We start from the raw sequence: 15,749 nt of genomic DNA on the forward strand, positions 1-15,749 counted from the left end.
AGAGATCACAAGTGGGCAGAGAGGCAGGCAGAAACAGAGGGGGGAAGCAGGCTCCCTGATGAGCAGAGAGCCCGATGTGGGCTTGATCCCAGGACCCTGGAATCATGACCTGAGCTGAAGGCAGAGGCTTAACCCACTAAGCCATCCAGGCACTCCTACACTAATTATTTGTTTATAAAAGTACACAAAGTCATCATTATAGTAGCCCTGTGAGACCATCACCCATCCTCACGTGACAAACAAAGCAGCACCAGGCTCAACAAAACTGAGACTTGTCAAAGATGGCCCAAACTCTCCATCTGGAGCTCAGGCTAACCTGGAGTCACAGGATTCAGTAGGTCTCACCCTCTCTGGGGGTCCCTGGGACCCTGTCTCTTCAAGACACATGTGCTTTTAGCTCCTCCTTTTTGATCTGTTCTGGCTCCTCAGTCTATTTTTCTCAACACGTGTCATGATTCTATTTCCTGCCAACTTTACAAGAGTCCTCTTTACTGCTGCTTCACCACTCAACGTTTAGCAATCAGATCTATGCCCCCACCTATCCAGGTAACCCTAAGCCTTACATATGTTATACCCGACAGGAATTCCCTTTTTCCTTCTATCCACAAAATAACACTAATGGAAATGGTTTATGAGCCATACAAGCAGATGACACAGACCACACAATGGAAGAAACTGGAGAGATATTCAATAAGGGAGATATTCCTTTTTTCCCCACTCTGAAACATTTAAGTGGCAAGCTGATGTGTGTTCCATCATGGCCTCTTCAAACTATGATGTGCAAACCAGAAAATACACTATTGGATGTTACTTTCCCTGCACATCTTGTGTGCTGCCAAATCCTTAGAGCTCAGCCCCAAATGCTAATCTTTGCCATTTCACCTAGCTAATGGCAACCTAAGTCCTCTTTCTTCTATTCTCATTGTGCAAAAAGGACCTCAGCTCCCTCAGCTGAGCATCTTTGGCCTCCCAGTCACCAGACCTCCAGTCTAACCAGCTTGTTCCCACGACACATGTCCCTCCTAAAACAAAGGTCTGGTCACATTACTCTCTCTCACAAACTACAATTTCCTACTGCCTTTAAAATGAAGACAATTTCTCCAAATGTTTCAATTCTGATCCCCAACTTCTGACTTTATTCTCTTCATTCATGCTGGCCTTTCCACATTCCTTGCCCACGAACCCACTTTTAAACCTCCTGTTTTTCTCTTAACTTGGGAATACTCTTCCATATACCCAGGCTCAAAAAATGCCTCCTCTGTAAAACCCTCCTTTCCTCTGACCAATCTCTCCCGGTGTTCCTTCAGCATGGTTCTTGTTCCTCCACACAACACTATTTCAATCAGGCTGACCAAACTGTCATCCATTTTTCTTTCATTACTGTAACCCAGCTTCCAACAGAGGAACTTAGACACTGATGCATTCATCAACTGACAAAATTAAATGTTAGAATTCTAACATTAACAAAGCATATCTGAAGTGCTTTAATTTCAGAGTTCAAAGACATCCTGGTTCATTAATGGTAAAGCTAAAAAAATTTTTAAACGCTAATAATCAAATAGATTATTTACATGAAGTCAATGGACCTTTGAAGATACAATACTAAAATAAATGGAGTACCTAGCCTGGAAAGGATGAACTACTCCCATCTAATTTAGCATCACTAGGGTATTACAACTGGGTGGATATTGCCACAACATTTTGATGTCTATTTTTGCCACCGTCTCTCCCTGGAGGCCTCTCCAATGACTGTGATAAAACAGAGTGAGTGCACGCACGAAGCTGGCAACCACATCAGCTGATGGAGAAGCAGTGATCAGGTAAAGACCTACCTCCGGTCCTCTCCGTTCCTCAAAGCAGGAGAGTCTGAGTGCATGTGAGGGTGGGGACAGCATGTATAAGATGGTTTTCTGGAGCATGCGGAGCAAGATAAAGGGGTGTAGTCCTGTAGAGACATCCTAGATGTATATAATGAGTGATCTTGATACTCACAGAGCAGTGCGGCCAGCACAAAGAGAATATACGCTTGGCAAAGGTGAAAACACACTCAAAGCTGAAATCCCAGTTTATTTTGAAATAGACCCTCTTTAAACTTATTTTGACCGAGTGGCCATGATGACTGTTCTCCCACATGGTTACCAAGAACTAGTAGGTTAAGGGCACTGAACAAAATTCCTTTTAGGTAAAGTTTCTCTGGAGATTTTAAACACAAAAAAAACCAAGACCAGACAAACCAGAAAACCAGGGTGATATTTTAGGCTCTTCCACTCTATATAAATCCCCAAATCTAAGGAGCCTTAGTACTACTACCTCTTAATCCCAATCCACAGGAAATCTTGAAATTACCCAGAATTTTGTTTTCAATGAAAAAACTCTTAATTTCATATTTTTCATACCACTTTTTTCTTTTTTATTTAAAATATTATAACCAATTAACATACTAGGTAACAATGTTTACATTCCAGTGGTGCATGTTTAATGACTAGGGCATGAATGATTAAAAACCACAATAATTATCTCAGCATTCCCTACAAAGTGCCCCATTTTGTTTTGTCTAGAGGAGAAGGAGAGGGAATGGAAGACAGGGAAGGAACAGGAATGAGGAAGGAATGGTATCCTAGAGGGAGAAAAGCAAATGTCAATTATCTTATGTAGGTTTCCAGGTTTTAAAACCCATTGAACAGGATAAACTGTAATGAGAAAATAGATGTCACAGTCCAGGTAGACAGCTAGTTCAGTTTAACTTCATCATTCAGCTAAAAGATTAAGAGCTTCTCAAAAATATACCAAATATCGGGCCTACAAAAGTAATTTATTTCTTCGTAAAATTTACTAAGATTTATTCCTTTTGTAAAATGTAAAGAATGGACTGGTATCACGAGCAGGTTTCTACTTATAAAAACAGACAATAATAATGTCCAACGAACACATCTAACACAATTTTCCAAGATATACAGTGAAAGATTTTCTATGTGAGTCTCTCTTACTGATGATGCAAGGTATATATTTTACACACTTATTGGTATTGTGTCGACATTGGCTATAAAGTATTTAACACACATTTATAATTCACACTCAGTAAAGAGCTTACAATAAGGGCAATAGCTTACTTGGGAAAGCATAGAAAATTAGTGTGAGGTAGTTCAATAAAAACCTAGTTTAATTTGTAAGTTATTGTGAGAATAGAACATTGTGCAAAACTAATCCACAGGTAATATTTCTCAGAAGTTTCAGGAACGAAGAGAATCTAAACTAGAAATGACCAGAAATTGCTACTCTTACAAGACTCTCCTTAGGAGCACTTAACTAAGAGCAGTTAGTTTGAAATTAATTAGGACTTTTGTTTTCCTTGTGAGTTTTCTAATCGTACCCCAAACTATACATTTCTGCTTCAATGCCCTTTACCTCTTCATCTTTCTTGCTATTAAGGAAAAATCAGTTTCCTCTGATTCAGGAAAAACCCAAGAGAGATCATAGAAATACAATGTACACTAACATGTAAAGGATATGGAGGCAACATTTCAGAGGGCTGCTAATGACAGAACAGTGGTGTTTGGTTTTTCTACTGAGAAGAGAAGTTTACTGGGGTCATGGGGCTTCATGCATTCACACTACAGCTAATGTGTGACTAAAGAACACTCACAAACAAACTACAACAGTATTTTTGAAAATAGACTATGTCTTTACCTCAAAATGTTGTGCAGGCTTGTGCCTAGGCAACACTGAGCAGGTATGTCTTCATATGTATAGCACATACTGGCCCACAGTATAAATCAAGTCTTATCTGTAACCCCAAAAACAGTTTTACTTGCCCACTGCTGATCTATCAGACACTGATGTCCTCTTCAGCCTCATCTTTTTAGACAAAACAGCAGGATTAACATGGAAGAGAATAATGAAAGGGCTTACAGGAAAGTTTGCTGCTTTGCATACCATCAAGCTTCTCTGTACTATGAAGGGGGCTGTGTGGTAGCCCCCTCATTTGAAAGGCTGGCATTTCTCTTAGAAGTCTGGTGTAAAGCACTGTGCCTTGAACCAACCTGGAAGAGTGCATACCAGGAACGATCAACAGCCAAGGGTGTGTGACAAAATGAGAACTGTTCAGCAAACAGTATGAAAAGAGTTGAGATGCTCTATTTATGTATATTATAATTAAGCAATCCCAACAACACAATCATTTTACAAATGGTCAGTATACATTAGTAACAGAGTAGTAACCAGGAAGAACTGTGTAGAAAGAATTAGTGTCTCTTTCCTCCAAAGCTGAATAATAAAATAATATAAAGTTGTATAATAAATCTTAGTCAAAATAATTTTCTGACAGTAAGATCTGGGTATAACATATAATGTTGAAAAACCAAAAAAAAAAAAAAAAAACCAAAGTTATAAGAGAAGCAAGGTGGCTTTACATAAGTACTGCTCGACAGAAATCTTACTTGTAATTTCTCTTAAAAAATCACACACAAATGTTTAAGATATTTTAAAGGTTCAAAAAAGCTTGTGAAATAAAAAGAACCAGTACATCTTTAGCTTAACAGATTTAAGAAACAAGGGAAAGTTGCATTTAGATATTGCATTTTAAAAACCTAGGGCACGCAACACTTAACAGACTTTCTTTTCAGGATAGAATTGGTTAAGTATTTTAGTTTACATTAAGAATTAATTCTACATTAAGAATTCCTTTTCTCTGAATCAACTGAAACATGCTGGTTGGCAAGGAGGAGCTGGCATTTACAACAAATGATACAAGAAGAACACCTGGTTTTCCTTTCTTAATCAAGTTCTCTAACAACAGAGATGGCTTACTACTATCAAACAGAAAATATGGGAAACTTCTGAAAGCATGTCAATTGTTAAAGTGCAACAGTGAAATAATCTATCCTAGGGAAAATAAAGCTGATTAACTGCCAAATACAAACTAAGTACACACTCATGCTCAAATTTCTGCTAAAAATCGTAAATCCAATTCTGTTTCTATACTTCAAGAGGTGTTATAGTCTCAAAATTCTAATTTGCTTAATAAAATTAATGCACCATGTTGTATGAATAGAAAAGGGATTGATAAAAAGGCTGACATCTTCAAGAAGCTAGAAATCATGACTTGAAACCGTCAAAAAGAAACCTGTTATTTCAAAGCATAGAAAAAGGCTAATGTATTTTAATCCTAAATATTGCACATTAACAATAACCTAAAATACCTAACTCAAAAGGAATCTTGCACTACATATACGAACAACATGCCAAGCGAACTTTCAGACACTGCATATTGAGATGCGCCAGTTCTGGCTCCTATTGGTCATGAATTCCCACGGGCTTTCTGCCTAGAACCTTGACACTTACTTAAGTATCCATTTCCCAGTTCATTATGTGAAATCCTTCTTGTTTAAAAAATAACAAAAGGTGCCTGGGGGCAATACAGAGAACTTGTATTTCAGAGATTATGAAACTTCAGTGACATTTCCTTAAGAAAAATTCAGTTGTGGAGAAAGAATTCTGCAGGTATAAAATGTAAACAGTTAACATACACTTGTCAGGAGCAGCGCCATTCTTACACTACTCAACATCCACATTGCATGTTTTATTGAAAATCATGTATAAAAAAACAAAGACTCAGACTAAATAACCACCACTTATGCCTGCTCTGCTCAATGTGAAGAAACAGTCCTTAGAAAATGATATCCTATATATGGCTGTGTGCTACTATTTTCAGATGAACGGTAGGTATATTGCTCATTTGATACATCACCTCCAGAATTGAAGTAGGCTTTGGAACCTCCCAACAGTTAGTATAAATATGATTATGCTACAGGTAGAATCAAATGGCCAGAAAACACCTTGAGAACTGGTGCTCAACTGACTGACACTGTGAAAGGAAACCAGAAAGGTCCAAGGTCTGAGGGCCTGAGGCTGCAGGAAAGGGAAAGACCAGACTCAAGACCACTGCTGGGACCTACAGCCTGAGATTAACTCAGTGTATACAAAAACAGGCTCATAGCTAGTAGAAGTGAACCATCTGTTTATTTGCATTGAAATGTATTATTCATGAAGTATCCTCTTGACTTTATGTGATCATAAGCTTTGAGCATGCCACAGATTTGCAGAAAATACCATATTCTTTGAACTTTACTTTTGTTGTGTGCGGTTCGGGAATAAGACGGTGGTAGTAGACGCCCAGCATCTTCGAAGACATGCTCTGAGTTATACTGCCATTTAGATGATGGGGCCTTTGCCAAAAAACAATGTAGGGTACCTACCAATTGTTGTAATTAGGATTGGCAAGTAGCAAATATTGGAGGTTTTTTAATGCGTTCATCATTTACAGTAGTTATTCCTGAATACAACTGGCTACAGGTTATTTTCCCTCACTCCTCTGGGGTTATTTCATTGATAAGCACATAACCCTGAAGGATAGCATCATGAACAAAACATCTGAAATAAAATTCTAATAAAAAAAACTATAAAAATCTTAAATAATTCATGATATAGGCAAGTCACCACATAATAGTTGTTTTGATAAACAAAATTTTACAAATTCAGTAAAAAAAAAAAAATCAGCAGCATAAGATAAAGCAAATATGCAAAAATTTTAAACCATGATAAAATAATTAGGTTTACATTATACAGTTAATTACAGCAAAATACAATACAGTTTTGTTGCTGTTTTAAAACACAACTTAAGTTTTAAATTACATCACTTGAAATTAAAAAAAATAAACTACTTTACTACAAAATGAATTCTACATTTTTGAAAAATCACTCAAAAATAAGACCACTGAATTGTTTTCAAAGTAGTTCTATCAATGACTAAATGACTCCCCATCCCCCCACCCCCCAAAGGCCCAAGTAGTCATCTACAGCAGCCCAGAGGTCCAGCTGATGCTTCTAGACTGCTGTCTGTATCTGAGGCCAAAGTCGGATCTGTTGACATTGAAGACACATCATTGACAGACGATGATGACGATGGATGCTGAGAGCCATTGATCACTGCTGCACCTGTGCTATGAGAAACAAAACAGCAAATCAGTTGCAGACAGAGTTGTACACTGAACTACCTATACTGTACTGGCTACCTCTCATGGTCAGTGGTCAATACCTTTTTTTCTCTTGGCTTTGAAAAGGCTCATCAGGTTGTGCGTGAATAATACTGGTAATACATGCAAAAGTGTCTGTACTGCATTTTGTCAGAGAGATCTCAAAGAGATACATGACCCAGAAAGTTAAAAACTACTGCCTTAATAAAAATGACTTATGTTATCTTCTCACTGTAAACTTCAAACAGTATTCTGGTACTTTTTTTTTTTTTTTAAGATTTTATTTATTTGAGAGAGAGAGTGAGAGAGAGCATGAGAGGGAGAAGGGCCAGAGGGAGTGGAACAAGTAGACTCCCTGCTGAGCAGGGAGCCCAACTTGGGGCTCCATCCCAGGACCCTGACTTCAAATCCCAGGCTGAAGTCAAAGTCAAGACACTAATCCTACTGAAATCACATAGGTGCCCCCTAGTCATCTTGTTTTAAAGCAAAAGCCAAGACAAAGGCTAAAATCATTTTAAAAGAAAGGGCCCCTTAGTTTAATTGTCCTGTTTTCTGTGAGGTTACATGACTTGGCAGGATCACTAAAATGCCTTAGGTAAACTCAAGTCTTGTTACTTTTACTCCAATACGTACTTGACAAGAGCAAATATGGATTTTTTAAACAGATAAAGTAGGAGAAGATGGTTTCCTTTACTGAAAGTATAGCTAACAAGCATCTCCTGAATTAGAAAAAAAAAAAAAAAAGGAACAGGAATATATAACCAATAGAGAAGTCCTTTCAAGGGGGCTGGGTTAGGAACAGGAGGGAATGTGGGGCGGGGGGAATATGTTAAAAGCGATTTATGTTCTAAGTGAGTACCTTTTTTTTTTTTTGGTAAGTACTTCTCAAGTATGGGATCACTAAATAAGGGTCAGCGCAAATTTGAGTTTATTAAATAATGAAAGTTATACTGTAGTTCTTTAGAACATGTTTATGGAATAAAAGCAATGGTTTCCAAATTGAGAAGTAAGAATTTCTAGAGCTGCATTTGAGGCACTCAAAGATGCTAAAAACAAAGCCAGTGGAAATCTACTGCTCCAGAACCCAGCATTTCAGTGTTTGAAATTATACTACTATTTTAATGACGAACAACAGAATACTTTATCCTCTGAGAGCTTGTCTTCAAATGCAACAAGGAAATAGCCAGGGGCTTGGGAATATGCAAATCTTTAGGATGCTGGGGAGGGTGCTGGGAAACAGAAAATGGAAACATTAGGGACAGAGCAAGTGACACAAGGTCAAATGAACTAAAAAGCACACTGAGTATACTTCAGGCGTGACCCTCTACTTCAAATTCCATCCATAGGACACTACAGAATGTGCCTGTTCTGACTGAAGAGTTCACAATACAATGACTAGCTTCTAAGACTGGTAGTGAAATATTCAAATGGTAAAAAGGTTCCACCAAATATACATTTTCATGCCTCTATTCTTAATCCAAATTTTATTCAAACTTCTTAATTTGATAAAAATTAACTTTTATTTATTTTATTTTTAAAATTATTTTTAAAGTAATCTCTATCCCCAATGTGGGGCTTAAATTTACAACCCTGAGATCAAAAGACGCATGCCCTACCAAAGTGAGCCAGCTAGGTACCCCAAAAACTAACTTCTAAATGCATTAAGTGGTTAATTTTTATCTGAAAACCAAATTATCTATGAAAAGAAAAGTACTTGGTTTTTTTCCCCGAACTTTAAAGCCATCAAGTAAATTCTCAAATATTTGAATGGCAATAATAGGAAAAATGGTTAATTTCAGGTAGCTGGGTCATTTCCCTCTCAAGTAAGTCTCTACACCCTCAAAGGCAAGCAAACTCACTGCAGTATTATCCAAACCAAAATAAAAACAGTAAAGTGGGAAAAATAATATATTTCATTTTATTTATGTATTTGATTTTTAAAGATTTTATTTATTTGACAGAGAGAGAGAGAGCAAGACAGGGATCAAAAGCTGGGGGAGTGGGAGAGGGAGAAGTAGGCTTCCTGATGAGCAGGGAGCCCGATGCAGGCAGGACCCTGGGATCCTGACTTGAGCAGGCAGATGTTTAACCACTGAGCCACCCAGGCACTGTTCATTTTTAAAAATCAAGTTGAAATGGCATTGTGATTCTTTGATATTCTAATTTGTCAAACACTTTCTTCTATTTTTACATATAATCAACTGAATATTTTTATTACAGCTTGATTCACTAACAGTTTTCTCTGCACCCTATAACTGAGAATACAGAAAATGTCTAGAAACCTATAATCCTGTCCTTTCCACTTATTTTATAACCACAATCCAGTGTCAAGAACCAATTTCTTTAAATAAATTAAGAACAGATACAACTGCTCTATCTCATGAAATTAAGTTTATTCAAACATTCAACACTTCAGATATACCACTCATTGGGATAGGATTCTGAAGTATAAAAGTCTCCAAATAATGGACTTTTCAAAACCCACTTGAATCTCCAACATGAATAATTTACTTATGCTACTACTATACATCAATACAATGCCAATTAATTTTGCTATTAAAGCATTTATAAATAGCTTTTGTTACAACTATATTGTAGGTAAAAGCTGTCAAAATTAATTTATATTTTCAATAGAATCTATATTATAATTTGGAAAACTCAATCCTGATCAAAGATTTAAAAAAATAATTTAAAACCCATAAATAAAACAAAAAATGTTATAAAAAGCCACAGAAATTATTTAAACAAATGTTTACAGTACAGCAGAATGGGCATTTGAAACTATAGTTAAAAACTGTACCCCCAGGATCTTTTTTTTTTTTTTAAATGTAGAAGAGTTTTAGAGGGATGATTAAAATGTTATTGTTTTACTCAAATTCAAGACTATCTGTCAAATACTACTTGGCCTTCAAGGTTCAATTCAAATTTTATCTCTTTCTAAAGCTGCCCTAATGTCTGTAGCCAAGGGTCTGCTGTCAGCCAAAGACCATATGAGATGCTGGAAAAATCATGCCTTCTGAAGTTACTGGTAAACATGGCTTCAAGTAGTAGCTTTTTTTTTTACATATTTGTAATTTTATATTCATTTACTTTTTCTGAACTTTAGTTTCCTCATCTGTAAAATGTGCACAATAATCCTTTCCCTGAGGCCTTAGGTAAGGTTTGAATGAAATAAAGTACATAAACCACCAGTGCCTGTCGTGTAGTATGCACTTAATATATACAAGTTACCTACCATTTAACTTTTCCCCCAATGCTTTATGCTTTCATAAGTGTTAACTCCTGCAAACCAATTTTCTTCTTAGGTATGGAACGATTTTTTTTTTTTTTCAAGATTTTATTTGAGAGAGAGAGCATCAGAGAGGGAAGGTCAGAGGAAGAAGCAGACTCCCTGCTGAGCTGGGAGCCAAAAGCAGCAGCACTCCACCTGGGATTCCAGGATCACGATCTGAGCCAAAGGCAGTTGCTTTACCAACTGAGCCACCAAGGCACCCTATGGAATGATTTCTAATGGCAGTTTTACTGTTACTGCCTTAATTTAGCAAATCAAAAATACCAAAATGAGAAAGATGGTAACTTAGTATCACATGTACCAGATTCTTCAATGAAACCTCAGTTCATCCAAAGTAAAGACTATTAAAATCCTGGTAAGTATACTGAATTGTGAAAAAATTCTTCTTTAAAGAGAACAATGCAATAGAAAAAGGTTTTAAATTCCTCTTCTTTAGTGGAATGTCAGTATTATAGAAAAGATGTACATTTTATGAAATCAGTTACCAATATGTTAGTATGATGTATTGGTATAACATACCAGTGCTATAACATACCAGTGCTTGGTATTAAGTACCAGTGCTTTCAGATTTAACTACCCAAATTGTATTCCCTATACTTCTTAAAGTTTGAACAAGAACAGTGGTAGAAATGGGAAAAACTGAAGGATTCATGCAACTGAAGATTACAACAGAAGAAGTAAACTGCAACCTTAACCAAGCTTATATTGTAACCAACCTAAAGGAGAGGGCTGTCCCCTTATAACTCCATTCTTGGTTCTCTCCTCCAAGTCCATAACTTCTTTGTATATCAACTCTGAAAAAGAAGTGAATAAAGACAAACTTTTCAAAGTCTGAGAGCCAACCTCAGATACTTATGTTTTAAGTAAAACATTTTTACACACATTAACTATAACAGTGTTCTTTCAATGGCAAAGAGTCCCTTAAGTGTCAGTATAAGATTCAAAGGTATTAGTAATAATTCCTTGATCCAGAACTGTGAACTATACTAAAAGAAACAAAATCTCTGCTATAACTAATGTTTCTGAAGTTGGATTAAGGATAGCACTGGGGTTAGAAGCCTTATCTTTTTTTACTCCACCAGCATTTTGTACTATACCATATCATCCTACACATCATACTACAAATGCTCAATTCTGTGAGGCCTTGAATCATGTTTTTCTTATTCACATCTATTTCCTGAGCTGTGGCATAGTACATTAGGTGCTTATCCAGATATCTGTTAAAAGATTTAAATGTGAGCATGTATGGAAGTTTATTCGATCAGAATGGAATATAAATACATTTTTATTTTTTAAAAAAGCAGGTAGCTATCCTCCAAATCCTTTTGATTTGAAGCATGACATGCTATCACAGTCAAGAAGATTTCTCCATGGAAATCTATTGTTTTTTTTAAAACTAGACTTCTGTACTTCTTACTACTCCAACTGAAGAGATAGCAGATGCTGTCCTGAGGCTATATGTGCCTCCTGCCCTGTGTTCTTCTATGTCAAGTATGATGCACCTTGGGAGTCTGAATGTATACTTCAGAAGAACCTTCTAGTGGATGTTACATCACCATTATTCATCTTTGGGTCATGGAATCCTGTGAGAAGTACTTAAGAGCAATGAACCCTCTTCTAAGAAAAATGTACAAGCAGAACATGTTCAAAGAACTTGAAGGCATTTAATTTCTTAAATTAAACTGATAAAGAATCTAATTATAAAGTAAAATAAGTGGACATATAGATATGAAAAAGAGCTAAAGACAGCTAAGTTTAATTGCTATGGTAATCTTTTTGGTCTTAGAAGGAGAAAAATAAGGAAAGAATGGAAGATGCTTTTCTTGAAAGAAACAAAAAGGAATGATAAATATTTCAAATAGGAGGATTTTTAGGGCGCCTGGGTGGCTCAGTGGGTTAAAGCCTCTGCCTTCAGCTCAGGTCATGATCCCAGGGTCATGGGATCGAGTCCCACATCAGGCTCTCTGCTCAGCAGGGAGCCTGCTTCCTCCTCTCTCTCTGCCTACTTGTGATATCTATCTGTCAAATAAATAAATAAAATCTTAAAAAAATAAATAGGAGGATTTTTTTTTTTTTTTTTAAAGAGAAAACAACACCTGTTTGTGAAAAGGTATTAAGGCATAGGAACCAAAGCTAATCAGGAGTACTAACTAGGCAAAGCACAAGTTAATGGTTCTGGCAATGGGCTTTCCTTTTTGTTATAATGCTAAAACTCTTAAGCAGATCTTAAACAAAAGGCAGTTTGTGGGGAATTGAACTTCACTTGGACTAGGAGAAAAAGATAGAAAATAAAGGTAAACATGTTTAGAGTAATAAAAAATCAGATACATCTTTACACACAAACAAAAATACAGCTGACTGCTGAGCAACACAGGTTTGAAATGCATGAGTCCACTGATATGTGGATTTTTTTTCAATGAATATACATACAGTACTGTAAATGCATTTTGTCTTCTGACTTTCTTAATTTTTTTCCCTAGCTTACTTTATTGTAAGAATGCAGTATATAATATAAATAATGTAAAAAATATGTGTTAATCAACTATGTTATTAGTAAAGCTTTCCGAAAACAGCAGATTAGCAGTTGTTTTGGGGTAGTCAAAAGTTGTATGTGAATTTTCAACTGTGTGTGAGTCAGCACCCCAACCCCTGTGTTGATGGGTCAACTATACTATGCTTCACTAATTTTAAGATGCACTTTTTCTAGTTTAATAGCTATGAAATGGAGTTAATTTTATAATCAATGATGCAGTGCAAATGCCAGTGTTTTCTCTTAGAGGTATAATTATGTGTTTTACGATTGGTGGCCTATTAAGATTACAAGAAACACATAAACGTCAATTGCAAATATAATGATGCATAAAAATATCAGGTAAGATATTTTAATACATACTTTGGTCCACAATTATATCCTTGTACATTACTTATTACATATACAGATGTACTAGGTTCTACTCAATTCTATCATTCTGGTGAGGTCTATAGAGTCTAACTTTATGTTTCCCAAAAGTTAACTCAGAGAAAACTAATCTTGGTTATTCCTAAGAAAAAAGAATCAAAATCCTTCTTCCCAAACAGATTCACAGATGGAACACTTGTTCAGGTTTATACCTCCCCACGACCTTTAGCCTTTCCAACTATTTAGCTACTTAAGCTCTTAATAACATGTCTCCATTTTAAGATCAGGTAAAGAAAGGATCAAGCGACCTGTCCAAAGTCACGTAGCTAAAAGTGGTCAAATTACTAAATGACAACAAATCAAAAGGAAGTAAACAGGATCTAAAATTGCCTGTCTCAATGATCAAGTGATTGTCTGCCTCAATGATCCAGTGAATCTTCTAAAGAAAGAAATATTTTAACATTTCTATAACAGTGCAATATTAATGTTTACCCACATTCTCAAAGTAGAACTACTATATTAGATCCACAAAGATTAAAAATTAACTCATTCTGTTGGTGAGAGTGGGGGTAAAACAGACATTCCTACACAATGCTGACAGAAATATAAACTGCTATAATTTCTTTGGAGAGTAATCTGGAAATACTTGAAAAAAATCCTGGTTTAGCAAATCTCCTTGTAGGATTTTTCTTACAGACATGTTATTTATTACATGTGCACAAGAAGACTGCAGAGTTGTCTGTAACAACAATAGACAGGACAGAACTTAAAGCTCTTCAAGAGGGAGTGAATACAGAAATTATGACACAGCCATCAACAGAATACTAACCAGCTATTAGACCAAATGAGCCAGATATGCGGGGCAAGATGGAACAATCTCAAAGATAAATGATTATATCAACAAAGTAAGTGTGCACAGTATACAGCCATTTGTGATTAACACAGGGTGGGAGAGGAAAAGAGGGAGAAACCAAACACAAGTTTGTATATCTGTATACTATGGAAGAATGTAAATATTCTAGAAAGCATCAAATGTGCTGTGGTGGGAAACCTGAGAGATGCAGATTAAGTCAGGGACAGAGAAGACTTACTTTCTACTTCTGTAAAAATGTTAATAATCTTTTAACCAAATATCAGTTATGAATAATAGAAAGTATTTTTAATTTCCTTAACATGAATAAATCAACATAAAGATCCATAAGCTCTTCCAGTTTCATCTCTGAGAATCTGGTGAATGTTACCTTTCCATTCTTCTATTGTATGTTCCCTTTCATCTAACTGCTTGTCAGGTATCTTTGGTGGTGGCTGAAAAACACAAGGCAACGATAACTGAGTAGTTTATTGGGAGTATATAAATTCTTTATAATTATTTGAATTATTAGCCAGAGAGAGACTTTAAAAAATACATCATTAGACCAACACTGACCAATCATCAACAATCTTCTTACACGGAGACTAGTTTTGGATGACATTTCATGGCAGGAAAAAAGATGTTTAACTTTTCCTTTTCTTCTAGTTTTTGAAATTGTCACATTTATATCACAGAATTGTGTAATGCTTTGGACACAAAAGTTTTCCCAAAGTGCTCAACATTCTAGCACATCACGTACTAAAGTAAAAAGATAAGAAACAGTGGGATCTAACTTTATTTTGTGTGGGGGGTGCTTGGATATGCTCATTAACTTAAGATGCTATTCATGCAAAATCAGAAAAACACCACAACCATTTATGTATAGTTTTAAAATTAAAAAGTGTCCTCCAAACCTATCTTTAATTCAATATATTCTTCAAACATTAAGAAAAGAACTTACAGCTTCTGCTTCAGAAGGATCATACCAGACATTGATATATGGGTGCTGGAGAGCTTCATCTACAGAAATCCTTTTAGATGCATCAATTACCAGCATTTTGGATAACAAATCCCTTGCCTGACTGGCTGTAAAAATAATGATGTTAATGTACATGTATTTCATAAAAGTTTTTAAATAAATTTTAGAAACTTGAAACTATCATTTATCAAAAAGTGTATGTTTTAAAAAGAATAGATTTTACTATAAAATCGTGCATATGATCAAAAAAAATAAAATAAAATAACAGAAAAAATGAACTAAAACCATCCACTTTGTTCCCCCACCCAGAGAGAGCACTGGGTTATATCCCGTAAGAATATAAATACACACACACACATACACACACACACCTCAAATGGGACTAAATATACATATTTATAAAAAGTACCTTTAAGTTTGTTGTGTTCTGAGTCAGCTGGGAAAAGTACATCGGGGAAGAGTTTCTCAAAGCTATATCCAGCATATTTAGGTCTGTTTTCAACATAAGTCCTTACTGTTGGCTGTAGTTTCTTCATGAATTCAGGGCATGGTGTTCCAAGCTGTTCAATAACTTTATTCCACTGATCAATATCTAATATCAAGTAGCTAAGAAAAATATTCTGTATCTAATGTTCAACACATTAGCCATAGCTATATTAAAATAACAAGAAAATGGCAATTTAAAAAATCCTAAGAAA

At 35.8% G+C, this 15,749-nt stretch overlaps 1 protein-coding gene across 10 annotated transcripts in view; it reads right to left on the bottom strand.

Annotated features, from left to right (window-relative positions):
* Positions 1 to 4,525: 4,525 nt before the first annotated feature.
* Positions 4,526 to 15,749, bottom strand: part of MAPK8 (mitogen-activated protein kinase 8) — a 107,128-nt gene continuing 95,904 nt past the window's right edge. For 7 of the 10 annotated variants that reach the window (XM_045068974.1, XM_045068975.1, XM_045068977.1 and 4 more), the window contains 5 exons: positions 15,461 to 15,643; positions 15,034 to 15,158; positions 14,464 to 14,527; positions 11,040 to 11,117; positions 4,526 to 6,993 (listed from right to left, as the gene is read on the bottom strand). In XM_045068974.1, coding sequence (XP_044924909.1) covers positions 6,848 to 6,993; positions 11,040 to 11,117; positions 14,464 to 14,527; positions 15,034 to 15,158; positions 15,461 to 15,643 — 596 coding nt within the window. In that variant the 3' untranslated portion in view covers positions 4,526 to 6,847. Of the gene's footprint in view, positions 6,999 to 11,039; positions 11,118 to 14,463; positions 14,528 to 15,033; positions 15,159 to 15,460; positions 15,644 to 15,749 lie in introns of all 10 variants that reach the window. The other 3 variants (XM_045068978.1, XR_006603267.1, XR_006603266.1) reach the window with 3 other exon arrangements.

This window comes from Mustela putorius, unplaced genomic scaffold (assembly GCF_011764305.1).
Source record: "Mustela putorius furo isolate JIRA1106 unplaced genomic scaffold, ASM1176430v1.1 tig00003909_pilon_pilon_pilon, whole genome shotgun sequence".
Classification (NCBI taxonomy): Eukaryota; Metazoa; Chordata; class Mammalia; order Carnivora; family Mustelidae; genus Mustela; species Mustela putorius.